The sequence below is a fragment of the Tursiops truncatus genome, chromosome 16 (assembly GCF_011762595.2).
Source record: "Tursiops truncatus isolate mTurTru1 chromosome 16, mTurTru1.mat.Y, whole genome shotgun sequence".
Classification (NCBI taxonomy): Eukaryota; Metazoa; Chordata; class Mammalia; order Artiodactyla; family Delphinidae; genus Tursiops; species Tursiops truncatus.
In genome coordinates, this window is record NC_047049.1 from 45042283 (window position 1) to 45069753 (window position 27471).

At 37.8% G+C, this 27471-nt stretch overlaps 1 protein-coding gene across 13 annotated transcripts in view; it reads right to left on the minus strand.

Moving 5' to 3' along the window:
* MARCHF8 (membrane associated ring-CH-type finger 8) overlaps positions 1–27471 on the minus strand; it is a 111925-nt gene that overhangs the window by 44049 nt on the left and 40405 nt on the right. For all 13 annotated transcript variants that reach the window (XM_019932694.3, XM_019932182.3, XM_019932140.3 and 10 more), the window contains one exon: positions 17879–18058. In XM_019932694.3, coding sequence (XP_019788253.2) covers positions 17879–17980 — 102 coding nt within the window. In that variant the 5' untranslated portion in view covers positions 17981–18058. The remainder of the gene's footprint in view (positions 1–17878; positions 18059–27471) is intronic.

Sequence of the window (27471 nt, forward strand, 5' to 3'; positions counted from 1 at the left end):
TCCTGCTTCCCAGAATCTTGAAACTTGCTCCCTCAAATGTTGCCCTATACTCTGGATGAGATATCCAGTTTGCTCTGACCTTTACTGTAAGCTTATCTGGGCATTTCAGGAGGACTGGACTTCCTCAGCTACTAACAGGTTGCCTAAGGGAACACCCTGTGAGAACCTTTCCACATTATCTCATTAATAATGCCAGGCCTGGCCTGGCCTGCTGATCCCAGCTCAGCCGCAAACCATGCCCTCAGACACTGGCATAGTTTTCTACCTAGAGCCCTCTTCTTCCTTATATGCCACATTCAAGAGCATTCTTGAAGCTATCAGTATCATATCACTGCTCTAGACGACAATGCTTCTAGTTAAAACGACTTAGCTTTCAAACCACTGAACTTGTCAGAGACCTGGGGACTGTGCCAGTTTTATAACAGAAGCATTGAGAATTCCACAGCTGTGGAAGCGCTAACAGTTATACTGGCAGGAAGTTTACACAAGAAAATATTTACCAGATTTTTCCAACTACCATCTTATACTTTTTTGACCTGCACTGAAAATGAAAATATTTGCATAAAAATTACAATTATCATTCACGAAAGATTGAGAATGTCTTCATTCAAACATGGATAGCACCATCCTATAAGCTACAAGGGAGTTCTGTTGATGAAGAAAATATCATCCCTACCAGTAAGGAATTGATAGTCTATTATGGGATATAAACAGGTAAACCAACCAGCAGGTAAAAACTACATGGTAGAATTTTTTAAATGCCACATCAGAGACAGAGATGCTAGCTTCTCTTTCTCTTTTTTACATATCCACCCACTAACACCCATCCATGGAGGAAGAGAATGGAGAATGGAGAGGATTATTGGACATATACATCAGAGAGAGAGTTTATAAATACCTTATGTGGACCTACTTAAATATAGGAAAAACACAGTTTCACAATAATAACATTTTTAAACATTTAAGCAATCCTTGAACACCTGACACAGTATAGTGTATATTTAATCTAACTTATAGCAGATAAAGTTCCCTCGATGCTGGAAACATCAATGCTGAAGTAGTGCTGGCCAGGATAAAAAGTACGAATGAAGATATGTGTGGTTTGGGCAAAGCAAAGTCAGACTTAAGATTCAGAAAAGGACTAGGGTCTAAATTAGGTGTCAAGTAAGATTCAGGCCTGGGCCAATCACCAGGCTTCCAAGGGAACTCAATCATGTACTTTTGTTATGATCTAAAAACTTACGTAGGCTATGAATTCCATTCTACCACACAAGAGAGGATGTGGAGCAAATACCAAGGTGAAATTCCTAAAAACCTACTGTAATTACTACACTGCTAAAAACAAATCAGTCTGGCAGCAAGAATATAATTTCATTTTTTATTAACAGGTGGTAGAAAATATAAAGTATTTTATGAGGATTAAGTGTAACTGGAATAAATATTTCATAATATGATTCAATATTACCTGCTTTGTTGAATGACATACATTTTATTGGAAAGAGATCAAAAAAAATTTTATCCTCATATTTTACCTGGAATATCTTGAAAAACTGCATAGTCCAAGAAAATATTCCAGTCACACAGAAAACAACTGGCTTCACTAACAAGTTCTGCTTCAGCTGTCCAAATGTGCATTACTCTATGGCTAGTGACCCATCCTAGCAACTAAAAACTGAGAATAGCTAAAAACTCAGCTTATTGTTAAATAAGTTACATTTTCTTTTAAAGCCATTTTTGTCACTTGAAGCTTACTTTGCTTTGCTCTCAAAGGTTTCTCCCTTAAAAGCTCTTCACTGCAGAACGGCATTTTGGGGGATGGAAGAGGTGAAGTCACTTTCATCAATCTATATCTATGGTGTATCTGAGTTCATAACATGTAATCATAGGCCAACATACCCTACTTCTGAAGCATCAGAAATACAGTTTGTATAAGACAAGAAAAGATAAACTAACCAGGCAGGTATACAGTAATTTGATTATTTATTAAAAGGAGAATTCCCAAAACCAGTAATTCCAATTGTCCCTTTGATGGCCTGAGATTTTTATTTCCTAGGACAATGCTACAGAGTAAAATTAAGAGGTATGTCTTTCTTCTTCCGAGTAGAAGAAGAGATGCAGGTGGAAAACTCATAGGAGTAGTTTTAGGCTCAAGTATATGTAGAAAGAGAGGATCTGAAAACAAATCCCCTTCAGCCCACCCATGCTTGTGTGCCCTTTGGGAAGTCTGCACAGGCCTCCCAGCCTTGGACACACCAGTTTGAAGACTCTTCTTTTAATATATCACAGAAGAAAGGTCAACAAGAGACAGAGTGAGCCACACATCTGAGAACACCTAAAGTACAGATATTTGACAGCATGAAAACCTAAACAAAGGAAGTAAATCTCCCAAAATACAACACAGAGAAAACCTAATCTAGTCACAGGTTCCATTTTGAATATTCTGCTAATGTGATGGATGAGAAACATGAATGATCAGCAATAACCACAATTTAAAAAGAGAACTCTTTATTTCAACAACTGGGCATAAATATCAACCAATGACTGCATACTCCTAAAGTATCATAAAAAGTTTGGAATCAGATTTTAAAATAGCTGAATACCTATGAAGCATCTCATTAAATAATTCATCCACTGGCCTTTTAATTGTCTATCACTGTTTACTATTTATCATTGTTTACTGCAACCCTGGCTTTATCTCATTGTTTACTGCAACCCTGGCTTTATCTCATGTTAGAAAATGGCATATTCTTTTATTTCCCAAAATTTTTATTTTGAAAATTTAAAAATCTACAGAAAATTTGTAAGAACAGTATAATGAATACCCTATATCCTTCAACAAGATGCATCAACTGTTATAAAATTTGCCACATTTGCTTTCTTCCTCTCTTTCTCTGATACACACACACACACATTTTTTTTTCTTTTCCTTGTTATTTTTCTTTTTCTGGCTGAACCACCTGAAAGTAAGTTGCAGACATTACACGTTATCCCTACATATTTCTGAATGCATGTTCTAAGAACAAGAACATTCTCCTATATAGCCACAGTGTCATTTTCACGCCTAAGAAAATTAGCCATAATTCTATAATTATCATTTAATATATAGACAATATTCAGATTTCCCAGTTGTCTCAAAAAAGATAGTTTATAGCTGCCTATTTTTCCTAGCAGGTTCCATCAAAGTTTACATATTATATTTGGTTGTTATGCCTCTTTAGTTTCTTTAAAACTAAAGTAGTCCCCCCACAATTTTTCTGTTTTTCATAATAAATAATTTTTTAAAGTAAGGGGCTCGAAGTTCAAATTTTCTTCAAAAAACTCAGTATTACCTTGAACTTAATGGAATAATTTTTTCAAAGGCAGTTTCAAAGTTCACTTGATAAAAGATTCTAGTCTCTTTACCCATGAGTTAGATTTAGGATGACAACTGCCATCAGTGGGTTGGTATGGGAGGGCCACTGAGACCCAGAAAAGAGAATGGTGACGCTCACTGAGTGGCCACAAGAACCGTGCTGGTAAGCAGAGGCTCACACAGTTAATTTGAAGAGAAATTTGATATTTCTCTTCAAATATCCTTTGCTCTCAGGGAACAGATACTGATGAACCTTAGGGAACAGTATGAATAACCTGAGCGTGTCTTTCACAATTTGGATGGTGACTCTGCTTATAAATGCTAATTACACAGCTAGTAATATACAAGCATTATACTTAATCAGCCTAAGCCTAATTCAAAAACCAAAGCCCTGAGGCAAAAGATATTATTAGGACTTTCTTGTAACTGCAACCACTACTAGTTATTCACATATAACCTGATGCTGTGAATCTAAAAGTAGTCTCGGGCTTCCCTGGTGGCGCAGTGGTTGAGAGTCTGCCTGCCAATGCAGGAGACACGGGTTCGAGCCCTGGTCTGGGAAGATCCCACATGCTGCAGAGCAACAAAGCCCATGAGCCACAACTACTGAGCCTGCGCATCTGGAGCCTGTGCTCCGCAACAGGAGAGGCCACAACAGTGAGAGGCCCGCGCACTGCGATGAATAGTGGCCCCTGCTCACCGCAACTAGAGAAAGCCCGCGCACAGAAATGAAGACCCAACACAGCCAAAATTAAATAAATTAATTAATTAAAAAAAAATCAGATTTATATTAAAAAATAAATTAATTAAAAAATAAATAAAAGTAGTCTCCTGATGTTTATTTATTTTTAATTAATTTTTATTGGAGTATAGTTGCTTTACAATGTTGTGTTAGTTTCTACTGTACAGCAAAATGAATCAGCTATACATATGCATATATCCCCTCCTTTTTGGATTTCCTTCCCATTTAGGTCACCACAGTGTACTAAGTAGAATTCCCCATGCAATACAGTGTGTTCTCATTAGTTATCTATTTTATACATACTATCAATAGTGTATGTGTGTCAACCCGAGTCTCCCAATTCCTCTCACCACCACTCCCCACGACCCCAGACCCCCGACCCCGTCTCGTGATGTTTAAAAAAGACAGGCTTCTGAAATGTGGTAAATTGAGTTCATAAGCAAACACAAAAAATGCACAAACACAGCACAAGGACAAGTGAATGAAAAACTTTTTCGCCTATGCAAAAGTGACATGGAAGAAAGATATAACATATTCTGAAATACAGCAAGCACCAAAGGTACCTATCAGCACAAGGTGTCTGTGAGACAGTGACTCGACATGGTGGCTCTGCTTCCATGGTGTCCTATCACACACCCTTACTTCTCCTCAGGCTATTCATTCCAACTGAAAATTTTACCTATTCCTAGGGCATCCTTTACTGTGTATATGTCACCAACTCTAAAATTTCTATCTCTAGCTTCAATAGATTTTCCTACAGAGATTCAAACACAACTGAATTCTGGATATTTGCAGCTGGACCCCCCACAAGTACCTCATACTTGCACATCTGCCACCAAACTCACCATCTTTCCCCTAAACTGCCATCTCACCTCTGGCAAAGTGAATGATGTCAACCTTTAGTCTAGGCCAGACCTCACCTAGCCGACCACCACAATCCCTCAGCCACCAGCACTGTCGTTGTTCCTACCTCCTGCTCATCTTGCTTGCAATCTGCTCACTTCTCTCGTCCCCAGCACCACCTCCTTAGTTCAGACCATCATCACCCAGCCTATTCCAATAGCTTTCTAAATCCCCTCACCAAACTGCACAGTCACCTAACTAAAACAGCTTCAACTGTGTAACTCCAGCTCTACACCTGCACTGACATCTCAGCGCTCTTAGCACCAATGTGGCCGCTCCGGACTCACCTCGCTGCCAGCGGCACATTTCAAGTTCCACCAGCATAGTGAGTTTTTCTCAGTACCTCAAACATGCCATGTGTTCTTCTCTTCCCTAGGAGTTTTGGTCTTGTACCTTTCTCTCTGCCCTGAACACTGTTCACCTCTATCTCCATCTAACTCTTACTTCTTAAGGACTCACCTTTGACATCTCTTCTTCCAGAAAACCTTCCCTGCCACCACGAGACTGAATCAGGGGCACTTCTCTGGACTATGGCACTTAGCACACTGAACTGTGTACTGTCGTCTTCTCCTCCAGCAGTGCCCAGAGCAGGCAGAGACAGGCTGAAGCACGGAGACCAGTATGTCGGCTGCTGCACCAGTAGAAATGGTGAGGTCCTGGACTACAGCTGCGGCATGGGGACTTACAGAAGCACACGGTTTGGAAGAGATTTAGGCAGCACACAGGGTGTCTCTGTGTTAATGCCACATTTATGCTCAATGCGTGACATGGCACCCACCATGTAACGGGTGATTAATACACACTTGTTTGAAGAATGAATAAATTAATGAAGACACAAGATTTAGACATAGGAAGCAAACAGAAGAACACCTGAAATCGGCTCAGTATAGACTTATTAAGTGCTTCAAGAATGTAGACACAAAGGGAGTGGAGCTGGGTGAGGTTCATTAAGAGGGACATGTGGCTTGAAAAGATAGTGGCTGGCTGAGTGGCATGCAAAGAACAAGTGAGTTAAGAGCATGGATGTGGAGGCTGGTCTGAATACCAATTCCACCACAGGCCAACTCCCAACGAGGGAACCTTGGGCAACTCATCCCATTTTTCTGTGCCTCACCTATAAAAGGAGAGTGACAATGACAGTACCTACTTCATAGTGCTCATATGAGGATCAAATGAATTAATATTTGTAAAGCCCTGAGAAGAACAGTGCCTTGAACAGAATAAACATGATATAAGTATATGCTATGTTAAATTAAACAAATCCTTAGTGGTAGCTTCACCTATTTAGATGCTGTAAAAATGGCCATATGTGAAGGGAATAATTAATTAGTGGACAACTGCACACCTCCACTTATTAGAGGGTGATGTATCGAGCATATTTACTGCAAACTATGAAGAATTTTCACATCTAGAGTTTTAGGTAATATTTACTACAACAGAATTGTTTTTATACATAAGCACACAATTCATAGTACACTGGGGAAACTAAGGGAAAGAAACTTGAATTGTATGTTCACAGAGATAAATGAAAAATAAAAAACATAATGCAAACACAGGAAATTGTGGACAAAGTGTATGAAATAAAAACATGTAGACATTAAACTCTCTCAATGGCAGATCTAGACTTGGCTGAGGAGAGCGTTAGTGAATAGAAACAGAACACTGAAGAAATCAACCCAGAGTGCAGTGCACAGAGGCAGACAGAACGCACGGCAGAAGACACAGTGACCTTTATTCCCAGAAAGAGAATGAAGAGAATGGGGGAGAGGCAATATGTGAGGAAATAATGGGTGGAAAATTTTCAAAAGTGAAGAAAGGCCTGGGTCCTCAGATTCAAAAACTGAAAAAGCACACCTAAGTCCCAAGCAAAAATGAGATAAACAAAAGCAATATCTAGTCACATCATAGATCAAAAAAGTTCCCGTTACAATACACTGGGGAGGCTGCCATCAGAGCATTCACTGCATTCTGTGACACAGCTCTTTCCTGTCTCCCTGCTGGACTATAGGCTCCTTCAGGGCAGGATTCTTTCCAGTATGTAATACAGTGTTAATACCTGCTTGATGTATAAATGAGTGAAAGAATAAATGTGTGGAGTATATTTATATTCGTGTGAAAGAATTTTTAAGGAGGAAACAGAATAACACAGAAAAAATATACAAATTCAAGTGTCCACGGGCAGGGCATTTCTGTTTGGGCCTGTTTCTCCATTTGTGTAAAATAAAGGAGTCAGCTCCATGATGTCAAATATAGAAGTCACTAACAACTATTATAGGATGCTATGGCTATATTATTTTTTGAAACCTCTGCATTTAAAAACCAATTTGGGTGGCTCTCTTATTTTCAACAGGCTTACTGACAGGAAATCTGAAAAATTATCTGCCTCCCAGTTATTTAACTCACAGGACAGCTGTAAGAGAAGAGTGGCAACAAACCATAATCACTGAGTTCTGCAGTGGTACCAAGACAAACATATTCATGTGCCATTTTCACTCGATTTATACACAACACACTGAAGCCAACTGCCAGCGCTTCACTCCGTATATCGAAACTAGACTCCTCGTTTGACTTACATGATGTGGACTCTTACCTAGCAAACTCTCCCCAAACCAACATCACAGAGGTCAGCTACAGTCAATATGCACATCCTTCCATTTTCATACCCTAAATAAGTAAACAGCAAATCGTTACCAGTCCAAGACTTATGTGAGAATTGGCTGGGAAAGGTAAGCTGCTAATATATAAAATAGCCAGAACCAATACTGCTGGCTTTTGACTAAGAATATTTAAAATGGCAGGACCTCAAAGGTGTATATAATTTTATCTACATTTAAGCTTTAAAATCTATGTGTGCAAAAGAAAATGTAACAGTTCAACCTGACCAACTTGTATTTAATGTTTGATAAGAGCACACTCTTTTTTTTTATCATTAGAAAAACATCTAATCTTATTTCTTCATTCTCAAAGAAAACAAGCCTTACCAGGTAGAAAACAACCATTTAGAAAAGAATTACTAACATTTGGTTCTTAAACTACAAGCACACTGTAACTTCCTATGTGTACTTGAGCAAACTAGAGTAGCTCCCAGCACGTTACAGTGACAGATTTGATTACTGGACAGGGAAAATATACTTGGAAGCAGGTTTGAAAAAACCACTTCAGGGGTCAAGAAAAGGTAAACAGATGACAAAAGAAATCTTGATTTCTAGGTATGAGATTAATCTCATGGGGCTTTTGCAGGTAAAGCACACAGATGATTCAAGAAGCCATACAAATGATCTCATGGAGGGTGATGCCCAATCAAAGGCAATAATTTGGGACAGGTATATTTTAAAGATGTATATTCATCTCTTCATTTAAGCATACTTCCAGGAAGAAACTAGGCATGGTCTAAAAGAGAACAACCAGAATGTTGAGAGACTGAACTTTGTAATACATGAAACAATGGATTTTTATGCCGCAGAATGTAAGACTGCCAGTTACTAGAAGAAAAAAAGTAGGGCTGTCAAAAAGAGAAAGCTACAGAGAGTTAGTTCTTATACTGGATCTCAAATCTCTGGTAACCCCAAAAAGTACAGACTGCCTTTGGAAGTGGTGGGTCAATACCATGAGAGATGCCCTAAAGGGGCCAAGAACAGGCGAGCCATGATGACCCAGAGAAGTTCAAGCATTAAAATGGGGGTTAGGCTAGATGGCGCTGGAGATTCCGAGTTGTTAAAACACAGATTGTTTCCTCCAAGTTCCTTATATTAGGTTTGTATGATTTAAAGGGGAATAATTTATCTAGTAGAGAAAAGAGAATTATTATTAAGAGGTAAAAGTATGGTGAGTGTGCCTCAAAATACTGTTATCACTTGAACAATTGTGAAGCCATCTTTTAGATGTCGGGTAAAGATGAGTACAGTATTGGTTGCCAACATTCATATCTTTTCATAGCAAATATAATAGTGTGTTCAGATGATCATCATCCTGATGCTATACGGTAAAATCCCTTGTTGACCTCAGAAGCAAGATGGTGAGCCCAACAGGGCCAGAAACAGAACTGTTTATAAATACATGAAAGAAAATACCACTTTCATTTCCTATAGAGTGTACTGTTTAAATGTAAGCTAATCACTGAATTACCTTTTTGTTTTTTATCCTCTTCGAGAGATACTGTGATGTGGACCAAATATTTCAGTTTCCACACCAATTTCATTTTAAAGGGGTATAGGGCAGAAAGTTTAAAAATGTATTTCCTGGACAACCTTGCAGTTTGGGTTCCAGACATAATTAGGAATTATGCACTCATCCAATTAATCCATAATTAGGTTGTACTCACACTCAAGGCCTTGATTTGGAGTGGACATAGGGAGAAAAGCAGAAGACAGAGCATCCACTTCGCTTGCTGAGATCACGGCACAAATGATGCGGTTCTAGAGCTAGCAGCCTCTTCCTAATTCAGCAAAGTCTGTAGCAGCAGTGGTAGCTTTCAAACCATGGTAAAGACAGTGACTTTTTTTTCACCAGAAGTATCAACAGCAACTTTCTGATGTGTCAGCTCCTGACCTCAACAGAGTAGTCCAGGAGTGCTGGGACTTGGCTGTTCCTGGAAACCTAGTGAAGGCCTACTCCTCCAGCCCTTCAAATACTTTGTAGGCATCTACTTCCCTGTATTAAACCTCTCTCCTTAAACTAATTAAAAATCATGCCGTTGCTTACAGTGGGCCTGGAGCCCTGTTAATAACAGGGTAAAATGGACACTCTTCTGAGATGCAAAGTAATTTACAAATACTATCAAATGAAATGTGCATTTCTAAACACCTATTTGATGGCCAGATACAAAACTGTCTTTTAGACTTTTAAAAATACATGTTAATAATCCTATATAGTGCACAGAAGCACATTTTCAAATAGACCTAGGGATAAGAAAAGACATCAAATAATGGGGTAATGGGACAGAAGAATAAGAAAAACACGGACTTTATATTCAAGATACTACAACTATGCTAACTTTTTTTAAATTAAAAAAAATACTACAAAGATACCCATCACTTGGTATCTTAAGTCAGTTTTATTTTAAAATAAATTTTTAGAAGTTCAATTTGGATCTTATGATCAAAAAGTTGAATAGAGACATGGAAGATATAAGAAAGGATCCAAACTGAAGTTGTAGAGATTAAAACTATACCATGTCTGAGATGAAAAACACACTAAGTGGAGTTAACGACAGATCAGACACTGAAAAACAAAAGATTAATGAACTTAAAAACACAGCAATTAGAATTATCCAAAATAAAACACAGAAAGAAAAAAAAATTAAAAACATAATATCAGAAAACTTCAAGCCAGTTAATGTGTGTAATAGAGTCCCCAAATAAGGGAGGACAGAAAAAATATCTGAAAAATATTTCAAATTCAATGAAAATTGTAAACCCACGGATCCCACAAAGCTCAACAAACCCCAGACGTAAGAAATGAAGAAAAAAAAAAAAGCTGAAAGAAGTCATTACCAGCCAACTCACAATAGAAGAAACGTTAAAGAAAGTCCTTCACATGGAAGGAAAATGACAGATGGAAATACAGCTCTACTCAAAGATATAAAGAACACCAGAAATGGTAGTTACATTATATAAGTGTAAACAGATATTTTTCTTATTAATCTCCTTAAAAATAAAAGTGTTTAAAAATAACATCATATTCTAGGGTTTATAACATATATATAATAAAATGTATGACAACGGTAGCATAAAGACTGGGGTGTAGGCGGGAAGAAATGAAAGTAAGGTTCTTATAGTATTTTTGAAGTAGTAAAGTATCACTTGAAGGCAGACTGTGACAAGTTAAAGATATATAATATAAACCGTAAAAAAATAAAATAAATAAAATCTAAAAACACTGAAATAAAGTTTCAGCTTATAAACCAACAAAGAAGAAAATTAAATCTTAAAAAACACTCAATGTTTTAAAGAGCAGAAAAGGGATGAAAAGGAAAACAAAGAACAGATAGGATGAACAGAAAACAAACAGGAAGACTTAACCTAACCATATCCATAATCTCATTAGATATAAATGGTCTAAACATCCAGATAAAGAGAGAGATTTTCAGACTGGATAAAATCACTCAACCGTATATGTTGCTTACATGAAAAGCACTTTAAATAAAGACACAAATAGGTTAAAAGTGGAAAGATGGAAAAGGTGATACCATACTAATACTAATCAAAAGAAAGCTGTAGTGCCTGTATTATCACATTATTGACCAGAGATGTATTAATACGTCTTTTGTTACCCCAATGTTACTGACGGGAGACGAATCAGTATCAGTTAACATAACAAATCACTGGCTGCAGGCGTTAGTTTCTGCAAAAAATCCCCCAGTCAGTAATGAGTTATTATCAAAGTAGAATTCAGAGCAAAGAATGTCATTACCAGGGATAAAGATAATTATTTCTTAATAATAAGGGGGTTAACTTATCAAGAAGACCAAACAATCCTAAATGTTTATGCACCTAATAACAGAGCATCAACTACATGTAGCAAAACTGGTATAATTCCAAGGAGAAATAGACAAATCCACAATTATAGTCAGCAATTTAATTACCACTCTTTCTAGTAACAGAACAACTAGACTGTGAGGGTTTAGCAGACTTGAAAACCATTATCAATCAACTTGATGTGACTGACATTTATAGAACACTCCATCCAACAACAGTGGGATACACATTCTTCTAAAGTGTACACAGAACATTTACCAAAAGAGACCATATTCTGGACTATGAAACAAGTCTTGGTAAATTTAAAAGGATTTAAGTTATTCAAAATATGTTTTCAGACCAAAATGGAATTAAATTAGAAATAAATAAAAGCAAGATCTCTGGAAAGTCCAGAAATTTTGGAAATTAAATAACACACTTAAAAATAACCCATGGATCTAAGAAGAAATGAAAAGGGAGATTAGAAAGTATTTTGAACTGAATGAAAATGAAACTCAACACAGCAGAATTTGTGGAATGCCATGAAAGCAGAACTTGGGAAATTTATAATCACTAAATCCTGTGATAGAAAATAAGAAAGATAAATAAATAACCTTGACTTCTACCTTAAAAAGCTAGAAAAAGAGGAGCAAATTAAACTCAAAGGAAGCAGAGGAAAGGAAATATCAGAGCAGAAATGAAACAAATAGAAAACAGAATGACAACAGAGAAAATCTATGAAACCAAAAGAATTCTTTGAGAAGATCAATAAAATTGATAAACCTCTGGCTAGATCAGGAAAAAAAATAGTGAAGACGCAAGTTACCAGTATCAAAACTGAACAAAACTCTCAGTAAACTAGAAACAGTAGGGAACCTCCTCAACATGTTGAAGAGTATCTACAAAACACATATAGCTAATATCATACTTAGTGTATAAAGAATGAATGCTTTCCCCCTAAGGTCACAAACACAAGGATGTGTGCTCTCACCACTTCTATTCAGGATAGTACTGGAGGTTTTCACTAGAGCAAGAAAGAGGGAGGGAGGCACCCAAATAGAAAAAGGCAACGTAAAACTATCTTCATTTACAGATGACGTGACTGCCTATGCAGAAAATTCAATGGACTCTACAAAAAAGCTACTAGTGACTTTGGCAAAATTGCAAGATACAAGATCAATACATAAAAATCAATTTTATTTCTCTGTACTAGCAATGAACAAGAGGAAATTAAAATTTAAAAACAATATCATTTACAACAGCATCAAAAATAAAAAGTACTTAGGGATAAATCAGACAAAAGGTGTGTAAAGACCTATACACTAAAATCTATAAAACACTGCTGAGAGAAATTAAATAAGACTTAAAGAGGAGACATACCTTGTTCATGGGTCAAGATTCAATATTGTTAAAATGTCAGTTCTCCCCCAAATTGAACTACAGATTCAACAATCCGAACAAAAATCCCAGTAGACATTTTTGTACAGAAATTGACAATCTGATTCTTAAATTCACGTGGACATGCAAAAAACCTAAAATAGGCAAAACAAGTTTGCCGAAGTCTGATTTTCAAGACTCATTATAAAGCTAGAATGTACATGACAGTGGGGTATTAATTGTAAAGATGGGCAAGTCGATCAATGGAACAGAAGACAGACTCCAAAAATAAGCACACACCTATATGAGCAACAGAGTTAAGGTAATGCAGTAAAGACAATCTATTTAACAAATGTTACTGGCACAACTGGATATTCATACAACAGAAAATGATGCTGGATATGTATTTCACACAATCTATAAAAATTAATTCAAAACAGATCATAGATGTTCATGTAAAACTAAGATTATAAAACTTCTAGGAAAAAAACATAGAAGATATTATTTGTAACCTTGGGTTAGGCCAAGATTTCTTAACAGAATGCCAAAAGTACAATGCATACAAGAAAAAAATGGATAAATTTGACTTCAAAATGAAAAAGTTTTCATCTTTAAAAGACACCAGCAGAAGCATGAAAAGACAATCCAAACCTTTGGAGTAAACACTTGTAAAGCATATATCTGATAAAGGACTTGTGTCTAGACTATACAGGGAATGCTCAAAACTCAACAATAATAAAACCAATTGGTGGTTTTTTTAAATGGACAAAAGATTTGAACAGACGGTCCAACACAGAAAAAAGACATATAGACAATAAATAAGCACATGAAAAGATGCTCAATGTCATTACTCATGAGGGAAATGCAAATTAAAACCACAATGAGATACTAGAATAACCTATTAGATGGCTAAAATTAAAAAGACTGCCCATACCAAGGGTTGGTGGAGATCTAGAAGAATTGGAACCCTCATACTCCTGGTAGGAATGTAAAACAGAATCACTTTGGAAAACAGTTTGGCAGTTTCTATCTTAAAAAGCTGAACATATGGTCCCACTCCTAGGTATTTACCCAAGGGAAAGGAAATATATGTCCATACAAGGGCTTGTTGTTGTGTGAACACAGCAACCTTGTCTGTAACAGCCAAAAACTGTAAACAATCCAAAGGTCCATCAACACGAGAATGGATAAACAAATTGTGTAGGTCCATACAATGGGTACTACTCAGCAAGAAAAGGAACAAACTATTGATACACACAATGTGGATGAATTGCAAAAGAACTAAGCTATGAAAAAAGCGAGACAAAAAAGAGTACATAATATATGTACATCCATCTTTATAAAACTCTAGAAAATGCAAACCAATCTATAGTGAAAGAAAACAGAGCAATGATTCCCTGAGGAAAGGGTTGGAAAGGGGTGGGAGGGAGGGATTACAAGGGACATGAGGAAACTTTTGGGAGTGATGGATATGTTCACAATCTTGATTGTGGAGATAGTTTCATGTGTATATATATATTTCACAACTTATCAAAGTGTATACTTTACATATGTATTGTTTACTGTATGTCAATTATTCCATAATAAACCTATTTAAAAACAAACTAAAACATAATAAAAACATCTCAAAAAACGTAAAGAGATGTATCAAACCACAAAACAGAATAAATCCAGATAAGAAATTAATCAAAATGCAATCAGATAGCAACAGATCAATTAAGAACCTTCTTGGACAGAGAAAGAAGCAAAAATCAGCAGTGCTGAGTCAGCAAAATAGGGCAATTTGGAAAAGGTCAATTCCAAAGGACCACAGTACAGAACTAAGAGGAATGAATCTGAGAATACACAATAGCCAAGAGAATATGGAAATTTAACCTGTAGCAGCAATCCTTGAGAGAATCAGAGTTTAGAGTTCATGATTAAAGGTAGAAGAAAAGGTTTCAGAATTGAAAGAAGATTTAAAGGCTCAAAAATCCCCCACAAGAACCAAAGAAAGCCATCAAGAACAGCAAGACTTAACCAAATAACTCCTCACACTATAAGAAGAAAGTATTCTGCAAAAAGCTATAAAAAATATGTTTCTTTTGAAAGAATGCAAACAACCACAACATCAGGTTTCTAAATGCAGACCAGAGTGTAACGGCAATGGAGCAATACTTATAAAACGCTAAAAAAAAAAAAATATTCAAGAAACATTTACCCAGTTCATAAGCAACAGCAGAAGAAATCCTTTTATGGATTGCAAAACATTCCTCTCACCTCCACAGCAGTCCCCATATCATTAAAACTGAACTCATTCATTTATTCATCAAGTGTACTGACTACTGTGTAAAAGTCATTAACTCTTAGACTTGTAGATACGGGCTTGGGCAATGGGTGCTACAGAGAGAATCTCACATCTGATAAACAGGTAAAACTGTGTCCACGTTAACAGTTACATTATTTGATTCTGCGTAAACTGCGATGTTCCTCTCTTCTCACAAGATTCAGAAGGAATAAAATTGTTATTGATGTAATGGACTGTCTCAGGTTGCCAGCTTTCAGGTTCTGAGAACAGTGGATGATGGGATGGAAGGAAGGGGTGCCTTTGCATAGCTTCTCTTTCCCTCCTCTCCTCCTCTCCCAAGCACAAGAGGATCAGAAATTGTACCAAAGGATTTTGTTTTGAACTCACTGCACCTGCGAAACTGGATAAAGGAAAAAAGCCTTCACTGGACAAAAGTTTACTTTCCAAACCCATCCTGATACCACATTTCAGACTCTAGAAACCTACAAAATCATTTTTCAGAGGCTGTGCCAGCTGCTGCCAAAGCTCTTCTGGGGGCTCTTCAAGCTCCTGTCTCAGTGGCTCTTCCACTACCTGCCACCTCACCTTGGCACAATGATTCCCAGAACTGTCACACTTGCCATCGTGTATTCAAACTATTCCCCCTATGAAGGTGGGGCAGGATGGTTCTTCTTCCCAATACCAATCAAAATCCCAATCCCATGAAACAGCTGGTTAATGCTACTTATTTAAACCTTAAAAATGGCATCAAATAGATCATATCATTCAATAAGTATTTACTGAATACCCACCTACAACAAATCTGTAACAGAGTTTTAGAACAAAAGAGATCTCTCTTCCTTGCTAAAATGTTGGACATCTTCCTGTATCTATTCCAAACAAATATGTATAGCTCCCTCATATATATACCAAGAAATTCCCACCATCTGATAACCAAACTCGACACTACAATGAATAAGGAACTCACAGCCTCAACTTAATACAGGCAAGCACCCTAGACCAAGGAAATGTTCTACTTGTGGTATTTAAAAATCCATTTGGGCTAAGAAGGATTATAAGAAAAGACTATTAATTTAACTGAAACTTAAATGAAGACTAACAAATGAAAATTGATAGAACATGGGAAAGATATTTAGGGATATTTTCCCGTCCCCAGCATGTTGAAAAAAACTAAAATACTGAAAATATGACATTCTGAAACCATCTACCCCACCACTACTCCTAGTGAGACAATGCTGGCCACACTTCTAAGAGCTCAGAAAATGGAAAGGGTGCAGACTGACAATACAAGCAATGAAAAAAAACTCCACAAACTAAGAATACAGTTTAAGAATACAGAGACCTTTTCAATTTACCTGGCACCTTTTCATTTTCTATAGTCCATGTACTTTAAGAAATACGATAGATTCTTTCTTTATTCTATACGTAATAATGGAAAGAATGGTGTCCCATCACCTATAATGAGTCAACTTCACACAAGACATCAATTCTTGATTTAACAAGGATTCTTTAGAGTCTTGGGCAAAGATTAAGTTTAACTATAAAATAGGAATGCTCTAAGAACTAAGGAGCAAATGTTTGTAAAGCACACTGTAAAGGCAAGAAGACAGGGGTCATCTCTGATTCCTCCCTGTCCCTCCCCACATTCAATCATCAAGCCCACTGGATTAATAATGTAAATCTCTATCCCCACTAAGCCTATCCTAGACAAAGTCACCATCAACTTTTCCCTAGGCCAAATATCAGCAAACTACAGCCTACAGGTGAAATCTGACTTGTCTCCTGTTTTTGTAAATAAAGTTTTATTGGAACACAGTCATGTCCATTCATTTATATATTGTCTTTGGCCATTTTCATGTTACAATGGCAGAGTTGAAGAGATGTGACTGTCTGACCCACAATGTCTAAAATATTCATTATCTGGCCTTTTACAGAAAAAGTTTGTCAAACCTGGCCTAAGTAGGCTATTAAATAATTCTCTGACTGGTCTCCCTGCCACCCATTCAATTCATCCTCCAAATTGCAGGCTGGATGAAAGATTTAAAAACACAAATCTGATCATTCATTCTTTTGCAAAAGTAATCGAAACTCCTTAAGGTAACTCCTATAACTTTTCCAACCTCCTATCTTTCCACTACCCATTCAACCTTTATATTCCAGTTATTCTATTTTAGTATCTTCAAATCCACCTTGCTCTAACCTCTGGCCTTTCAGCATGTCCCAGGAACACTCTTTCTCCTAGCTAATTCCAGGTTCGGGGTCTCCATGTAAATGTCATTTTTTCAAGGAAGCCATTCCTGGTGCCTTGGGCTGGGATTAGGTGGTCCTGAACTTCCTCCACCACTGACCTTATTAGATTCTAATGCATATTTAATTGTCAGGCCCAATCAAAAGCCATATGAGAGCAGAGGTAGACTCTGATGTTAACTATGACAACCTTGCAGCAGGCATATGTTTTTGCTCAAATAAATTCATCCTTTGCATCATATTCTGAGAATCCAAAGAACTTTTTCTCAGTGATTTAGCAGAAATATTTAACCAATGAAGATAAATAAGTCATGATATAATCATGGCAGAATAAGTTGATTGCAAAATCTGAAAACCTAGAAACCTACAAAAAGACAACTTCTGAGCAAAACTGTTCACACCATGTGCTTTTTAAATTTATTATTAGAGAAAACTTGATCGTCAGAGCTTATTCTAGACTGTATTTAATGAAAAGAACAAAAATAATGAAACTAAGAAAGGTATTTCCCCAATACCTGCTCTTCCCTCTCCTTTTCTTTGGTTTTACTTCTGTAGACTCTAGCAGAGGTGGCATCCTGGGATGGAATGGCAGAGATCTGATGCAGTGGCATGCTCATCCCAGCCTCCTGTGTGGTCTTCCTCTTTACGGAAGAAAGTCTCCAGTGGTAGAGTCATTTTGGGCCATGGACTTCAAGCTGAGAGAGAGAAAGGAAGACAAGACGTAACTGAGCTAAAACACTTTAAAAATTTCCAACAGTGAGATTAGCATTTTATATTTATATTCATATTTAATTAAATAAGTTACAATGTCTAACATAAATACTTCATCTTCAGAAATGATAGAAGATGAATGCCTATGGCGGGAACTGTAACATTTTTCTCATGTAATAAGATGGGAGCACCTGAAAGAGGCTGGTGTAACAGGTACATGTATAATCAGATATTAATTTTCCAATGGCTACTTAGGTTTTAAACATAGCAGTGTCATCCTTTATTTTACAAATATTTTTGAAGTTACACATTTTTTTTTTGAACAAGCATTCATCCTGATATAAGTAGTGATCCTTCCTTAAGATCACTGCCCTTGAGTCCACATAATGGTAATATTAAAAGTTAAAGAAGTCTGAAGTAAGTTTAAGATATCTATGATCCATGCTTAACCTTCTAAAAGTCTAGACTCTCTAGACAAGTTTATTGGCAAACTTTTCCCGTAAAGAGCCAGAATATTTTATACATTGTGGGCCATATTTGTTACAACTACTCAATTTTGCCAATGTAACAAGAAAGTAGGCACAATGAGTTTGTAAACGAATAAGAATGGTTATGTTCCAATAAAACTTCACTTACAAAAACAGGTGGCAGACTAGATTTGGCCCACGGGCCTGGAGTTTCCTAACCCTGCTCTAAGAATATTCCAAGGAAGATGAGGGTCATCACAGACATTCCTGGGGCCATAAAAGGCTGCCCTTAGGTAAAATAATAGTGTCCGAATAAGCTATATTCATGATTCCAGGCAGCCCTTGCTTTTTTTCTGGTTTTCTCCTACATTCCTCTAAAGTACCTAGTAATTGAATTGTGTGTTCTCTATCTCTCTGCCCCCACTGAAATCTATCAAACTCTGTATACAAAACCAATTAAATTATAAATTACCCAAACTATCCATACTGCTTAACAAGGTAACAGTTCATGCTGTTTGAATTTTAACACAGGATGGAAGCCTTAATCCAAAAGAATGAAGCTCTAATTTGGAGATTTTCATTTATTAAGCATGTATTGGAGGTGGGGCAGTAGACAAGGAGGGTGAACAACAGGGCCTCACAACCCTAAGTACACATCTGTCGAGCAGCCATTTGTTCCACCTCTCCCCTAACTGTGCTCTGGACCAAAGATAGGTGTTTGTGTGGCTGATCCCACCTCTGACAGTGTTACTAACCAAACTGAAGAGCAACAGGACTCATAAAACCAATTTCTTCAACAGGACTCTGATCAACAAGCAACAGGGAGGAACAAGAAACCGGAAAGGATCAACACACAGGAGAAAATAAGCTAAAAGAATATCCTGTTTTTAAAAAGTCTAGTTTTATAATAGTTGGGTGATCATTCATAAGTAATAAAACAGGAAAACAAGAGTAGGTAATATTAGTATCTAGACATTATATCCAATAATAAATAAAATATTAATGTATAGATATTAAATATCACCTATTCTATTTCAAGCCTTTGATGAGGCTGACACAAGATGGAACACTGTACCCAAACAAATGGTCTGAATATATGTGTTTAAATAAGACAAGAGGCACTCACTTAGTGCTGCATTGTCTTACACTCTCTGGAAGATCACAAGCCAGTAGTGAGCCGTTTTTCATCACTAATGCATTAAAGTCCTCTGTCAGAGGTGACAAACTCCATGGGGCCTCTTAGAATACGTAGTCAAACTAACCATGCCTAGAGCCCCACCACATAGCATGCCAATAGCTGCCTTTGGTGCTTCTGGCACAATCATCATTACATCATTGGTACTTGACCATGACAAGCCTGGAAAAGACTATTTATGCCATAGAAACACAAATGTGAGAGGGTTTTAAATTTTATCGCAAAGCTTTGAAGGACCTCCCTCATTACAGCTATGTAAGCTACTCTTCTGATATGCACCCCTATCTCCAGGTACTAGACCTGAAAGTGCCTGAAGCAATCCCTCTCCTATGTCAGACATATTTAGGATAAAAATGATAATTTAAAAAACCAAACTACAGGGCTTCCCTGGTGGCGCAAGTGGTTGAGAGTCCGCCTGCCGATGCAGGGGACGCGGGTTCGTGCCCCGGTCTGGGAAGATCCCACATGCCGCAGAGTGGCTAGGTCCGTGAGCCATGGCCGCTGAGCCTGCGCGTCCGGAGCCTGTGCTCCACAACGGGAGAGGCCACAACAGTGAGAGGCCCGCATACCACAAAAAAAAAAAAAAAAAAAAAAAACTACAAAACAAACCATACCACTTTGTATGTGAAGGTTCATATGAAAATCATAAAGCAGGTATTACTCATACTAGTTTCTTCACATTATTTCCAAGTATCATTTTCTATCAATTCAAGTCATGTTTAATTAAGAGCAATAGTTAAACTTCTGCACTATGCCTGACAATCCAGTCAGGAGGACTTCAATTCCACTAATGCTACTTTGCAAAATACAACACACTTAATATGAACATCCATATCTAGAAGAACTGGACTGACAAAACTGGTTGTTTAAGAGTATGGAAATGAATATAACATGTTCATGGATCAGAAGCCTTACTACTGTTAAGATGGCAATTCTCCCCAAATTGATCTACAGATAAAGGAATCCCTATCAAAAACCTTCTGACTTCTTTGCAGAAATTGGAGAAGCTGATCCTAAAATTCATATGGACCCAGAACACCCAAAACAATCTTGAAAATGAACAAAGTTGGAGAACTCACACTTCCTGATTTAAAAACTTACTACAAAGGAATGGTAAGAAAACTGGGTTTAAGATGGTGGCATAGGAAGATCCTGAACTCACCTCCTCCCACAGACACAACAAATATCCAGCTACACAGGGAACAAATCCTTCTGAAAAGAACCTGAGAACGGCCAAAACACCTGCTCCACAACAAAGGATACAAGGGCCTCGTCGAGACAGGTAGGAAAGGCATGCTCTCACCAAAAACCCCACTCCCAATATGGTGACCCACAATTGAAAGAAATCTTAATAAAATCAATCAACAAATCAAGCAATAGACAAACAAATAAACGGAGCTTCTCCCCGAGGAGTAAGGGGTTTATACCCACACCAGGCACCACAACCTTTGGGTCTTGCAACAGAGAGAAGAGCCCCCAAAACGTCTGGCTTTGAAAACCAACAGCGCTTATGTTCAGGAGTAACTCAGGATGGCAGGGAATGAAGACTCTGCTCTTAAATAGCATGTGTAAAGAACCATTTGCCCCAGGACCCCGCACAAAGAGCAGCAGTTTGTAAAGAGCTTAGACCATCTGTGAGGGAAATTCACTTAGTAATCTTACAGCAACTGCCAAAGGGGCAGAAGTCTGCTGGGGCTCTCCAGGGATGGAATGCTGACAGATGGCATCTTTACAGGCTCCCTCTACCTTGCTGGCACTGGCAGACACCATTTTTGCCCTCTCATTCTAACCTGCTAAAAGCAGTGTGTGAACAGCCCTGCTCGAGCCACAGCACCAAGAGATGCAGCTCTTGAGCAGCCACATACTTCCATTCCACTCGCACAACCCCGCCAAAGCCAACAGGCATTCACAGCCCGCACAGGGGACATCCACTGAGCGCCAGGCCCAGGCTGACAGGAGGACTGTGTTTCTGGACCCCACAGACTGAAACAAGTGGAAAGAGAGTTCAAGAGACAACGAAGAACCAGGGCAAGGTTAAACAATAAGGTTCATTTCCCACATAGGGCCATCCCTTCAAGACAGGGTAAGAGAGCTGCTTCACATGATACACAGAACACAGAGAGTCAAGCAAAATGAGGAAATGGAGGAACACATTCTAAATGAAGGAACGAGATAAAACCCCAGAAAAAAAACTTTAATGCAATGGAGATAAGTAATTTACTTGATAAAGAGTTCAAAGTAATGGTCATAAAATGCTCACTGAACTTGGGAGAACAAGGGAGGAAGACAGTGAGAAATTCCACAAAGAGATAGAAAATATAAGAAAGTTCCAAACAGGACTCACAGAGCTGAAGAATACAACAACTGAACTGAAAAACACACTAGTGGGAATCAACAACAGCAGGCTAAGTGATACAGAAGAACAGATGAGTGACCTGGAGGACACGGTAGTGGAAATCTCCAAACAGAACTGCAAAAAGAAAAAAAGAATTTTTTAAAATGAGGATAGTTTAAGGGACCTGTAGGACAACAGCAAATGCTCTAACATCCACATTATATGGGTCCCAGAAGAAAAGGGACAGAAAACATATTTGAGGAAATAATGACTAAAAACTTCCCTAACCTGGGGAAGGAAACAGACATTCAGGTCCACAAAGCAAAGAGTGTCCCAAACAAGATGAACCCAAGAGATCCACACCAAGACAGATTATAATTAAAATGTCGAAAGTTAAAGAGAGAATCTTAAAAGCAGCAAGAGAAAAATAACTAGTTATGTACAAGGGAACCCTCATAAGACTATCAGCTGATTTTTCAGCAGAAACTTTGCTGAAAAGAAATGAAATACGGGTACATGCTACAACATAGATAAAACCTGAAAACAGAAAATGAAAGAAGGACCACATATTGTATGATTTTGTGTGAAATGTCCAGAGTAGATAAATCTATAGAGACAAAAAGTTGATTAGTGATTGCCAAGGGCTGGGGTGGGGATTGGGGGGAGGGGGGCAGTGATAGCTAAAAGGGTTTCTTTTTAGGGCAATGAATATATTCTAAAATTTATAATGGTGATGGCTACATAACTCTTAAGTATACTAAAAGCCATAGAATTGTACCCTTTAATGAGTGGATTGTAATGGATGTGAATTATATCTCAATAAAGCTGTTTTTAAAATATAAAAATAATTAATATGGATTAAGATAGGTAAATTTTTATTTTTCCTTTGTGCTATCCCTAATGTAATTTACCTGATGACATGGAGATTGGCCACTGTTAGCCTATCATTCTTCCAGTTTTGAGAAAGGTAACATGAAGTACATAAAATTGGCAATCAGAAACCTAAGTTCAAGTCATGACTCTATTAAATACTAACTATGTGATGTTGGGCAAACTGATGAATTTCAAAGGCTCTGTTTCTTCATCTGTGAAACAGAAAGGTAATAATCTCTACTCAGTTCACAGGGTTATTGTGAAGCCAAATAAGATTATGTCCATGTACACAAATATCAGGGTTCTTAGCATCAGCACATTTTCCAGCCTGCTTTTTCAAGCATCTGCAATGATGCCTCTCACTGCTTCACAAAGGCCAGTTTGTTGGCTTTGTCTTTCCAGTACTATTTTCTGTCCTTCTCTACCTCAGTCTGACACAAGATATATACAACTGGGACCTCAAATCCTTTCTGACATTTACTTAGGACCTCTAGCAGCATGACTCTGCTAGAGGGGATACAAGGCTGACAATGCTATCCCTCTAAGGGGAGAGGTAGGAAAGCCCTATCCAGAAGACCATCCCAGTAGCTTAACAATCAAGCTGTTCTATGTGCTTTCCAGATGGTCAAGATAAGCAAAGGATTCTGCCCATTCCAACAATGCATGGGACAAATACAGACGACAAAGAGGCAGCCAGGAGAAGACACAAGATGCCAGTGGCAGCCCCCCCTGAGAGACGGCCACCCTGGGTCTGCATGCCTCCCTGCATCCTTGCACACAGGGTACCAGGCTCCAGCAGAGCCCTCCTCCTCCCCATTGTGAGCTGTTGAATTGCAGTATCCTGACTGGCACTCTAAATAAACAACTTTAAGTTAAGCTTGTTTTTATCAGAAGAACATTCCACATAGGAAATGAGAAGCCTACGAACAGCAGCTAGCAGACACAAAAAGAAAAAAAGCAGTACAAGTGAGGAGACCAGCTGTAATACACAGCACTGAATGCCCAAGGCCAGACCTAGAACAGTGAACTTGGAGGGAGAAGAGAGACCACTTGAAAAGGAGGACTGACATAATCTGGTGAGGGATCTAAACCGTCCTCTGGTTTCTAGCATTCACAAGACCGGAATGCAGAGAGGACTGCGAGATGCAGGAGGGGTTGGCCATGGGCACACTGAGCTTGATATGCCGGTGGGAAACCCAACATATGTACACAGTGCACACTGGGAGTCACCAGCATACTGTGACACCTGAATACACAGGAATAGAATCTGGTTTCCAAGAAAAACCTGCAGAATCAAGCATTTATGTCATTAGGTGCTATAATCAAATGATAAAACCTAACACCAATACAGGATTTTAAAACCTTTTAGGAAAAAGCAAAGGAAAATCCCTAACTATCATATTAAAAAAAAAACCTATCTCAACCAAAACTTAACATTATACTCACAGAGCAAAACTCTTAGAGGCATTCTATTTAAATCAGAAAGCAAAATAAGCATATTACCACTGCCATTATTTAATACATAGTTAGATACTAGGAGAGAGATTCATAAAAAATGTTAACAGCAGGTTAATGATGTGGCAATACAAATGACTTTTCATTTCTCTATTTCCTAAACTTTTAGTAACAACACTTTTATAGTTTAAATATATATTTTTAAAGAGTTAAAGTTAAAAGCTCAAGTCATTCCACATAGGTTGGTTAACAGTCAGAAAGTTATCAATGAATACATGTACAACCATAAAAGGGCTCATTTTCTGTGAGGAATACATTTCTGAAGACCTCACAGAAATCAAGCTTAATTTTCCTACAGGAATAAAGTAGGAGGATGCATTCTCAGGACGCTGATGTTTTCAACCACTATAGTGTTTGTTTTATGCTCCTTTTAAATTTTTTTCAGGAATTCCTCTAATATTTTTGCAGAGTGCTTTTCCTTAAAAAACAGCATACTGTATCATGGGAATAGTTTGCCTTTCTTCATGGTGTTTTATTACATCTGACTTTCATTCCAAAGTGACTGATTTTGGAGACTTCATTATTTCATATTTTATGCATAGTAAGCCTTATTAATTATTTCCATGTCACACTACTTCCAGTTTGCATACTTCCCACAAAATGCAACTGCAATGGGATGGCCTTTACACATCCATAGAAATGGAGGATAAGAACATGCAGTGCTAGGAATATAGCGTTATAACATGGCAGATAAGGGGAGGTTAGTACTTGACCACGGTCAATAAATCTGAGCATCTGCCCAGCGTTAAGAAGACTATCTGTTGTTTACACTGCTTTTTTCCAGTGTATGTCTGTCCCTGTTGCTATGGCAAAAACATATCTGTATCAAGAACCATCATCCTTCACAAAACTCAGAAAAGAATAATAAACATGGGCTATTAGCAAATGGTTTTTTTCTTCTAATGATGGTTATAAAAGAAACCTCTTGTTCCAAAAGTGAAAAAGCCTTCTTTCCAGCAGAGGAGAATAGACTGTTCTCTCTTAACAACAGATTTCCTGTGTGAAGGAAGCCCCTGTGGATCTGACCATGAGATCAGGCACTTTTGCTGTTTACATGATATTTATTATAAAAGTCCCTCAATTTCCTATCACCAATCATATAAACTTGTCCACTGCCCCCAACCCTTTCATGTATTAAATAAATTGTATTATGCAGTTCAAAGGAAGAGGCGGCCTCAGCCCTGGGAGTGTACCTGGGCTCTTTGCCATCCTCCTCACCTGACAATTCAGGGGCCTCACTCTATCAGCCACCCTCCTACCCCATATTTTCATCCCATCCTTTCTAAAGGCTCCTCCACATCAACAAAGGAATAGAAACAGTTTTCCAAGAAAATGCATAGCATAAGTAGTCTATGTCACTAGTTGCTATAAAAAATTATAAAAGTTCACACTGATACAGAATTTCAACGTCCATTATGGTTCTCCCATATTTAAAAACAAAAGTAAATTTTGATTTGCATTTCTCTAATGATTAGTGATGTTGAACATCCTTTCATGTGTTTGTTGGCAATCTGTATATCTTCTCTGGAGAAATGTCTGTTTAGGTCTTCCGCCCATTTTTGGATTGGGTTGTTTGTTTTTTTGATATTGAGCTGCATGAGCTGCTTGTACATTTTGGAGATTAATCCTTTGTCAGTTGCTTTGTTTGCAAATATTTTCTCCCATTCTGAGGGTTGTCTTTTCATCTTGTTTATGGTTTCCTCTGCTATGCAAAAGCTTTTAAGTTTCATTAGGTCCCATTTGCTTATTTTTGTTTTTATTTCCATTTCTCTAGGAGGTGAGTCAAAAAGGATCTTGCTGTGATTTATGTCATACAGTGTCCTGCCTATGTTTTCCTCTAAGAGTTTTATAGTGTCTGGCCTTACATTTAGGTCTTTAATCCATTTTGAGTTTATTTTTGTGTATGGTGTTAGGGAGTGTTCTAATTTCATTCTTTTACATGTAGCTGTCCAGTTTTCCCAGCACCACTTATTGAAGAGGTTGTTTTTACTGTATATTCTTGCCTCCTTTATCAAAGATAAGGTGATCATATGTGCTTGGGTTTATCTCTGGGCCTTCTATCCTGTTCCATTGATCTATATTTCTGTTTTTGTGCCAGTACCATACTGTCGTGATTACAACCCTCAGAATGGGAGAAAATATTTGCAAATGAGGCAACTGACAAAGGATTAATCTCCAAAATATACAAGCATCTCATGCAGCTCAATATCAAAAAAACAAACAACCCAATCCAAAAATGGGCAGAAGACCTGAATAGACATTTCTCCAATGGAGATATACAGATTGCCAACAAACACATGAAAGGATGCTCAACATCACTAATCATTAGAGAAATGCAAACAAAACGACAATGAGGTATCACCTCTCACCAGTCAGAATGGCCACCATCAAAAAATCTACAAACAATAAATGCTGGAGAAGGTGTGGAGAAAAGGGAACCCTCTTGCACTGTTGGTGAGAATGTAAATTGATACAGCCACTATGGAGAACAGTATGGAGGTTCCTTAAAAAATAAAAATAGAACTACCATAAGACCCAGCAATACCACCACTGGGCATATACCCTGAGAAAACCATAATTCAAAAAGAGTCATGTACCACAGTGTTCATTGCAGCACTATTTACAATAGCCAGGACATGGAACCAACCTAAATGCCCAACGACAGATGAATGGATAAAGAAGAGGTGGCACATGTATACAATGGAATATTACTCAGCCATAAAAAGAAATGAAATTGAGTTATTTGTAGTGAGGTGGATGGACCTAGAGTCTGTTGTACAGAGTGAAGTAAGTCAGAAAGAAAAAAACAAATACCATATGCTAACACATAGCTATGGAATCTAGAAACAAAAAATGGCTCTGAAGAACCTAGGGGCAGGACAGGAATAAAGACGCAGACATAGGGAATGGACTTGAGGACACGGGTAGGGGGATGGGTAAGCTGGGACGAAGCGAGAGAGTAGCACTGACATATATACACTACTAATTGTAAAATAGATAGCTAGTGGGAAG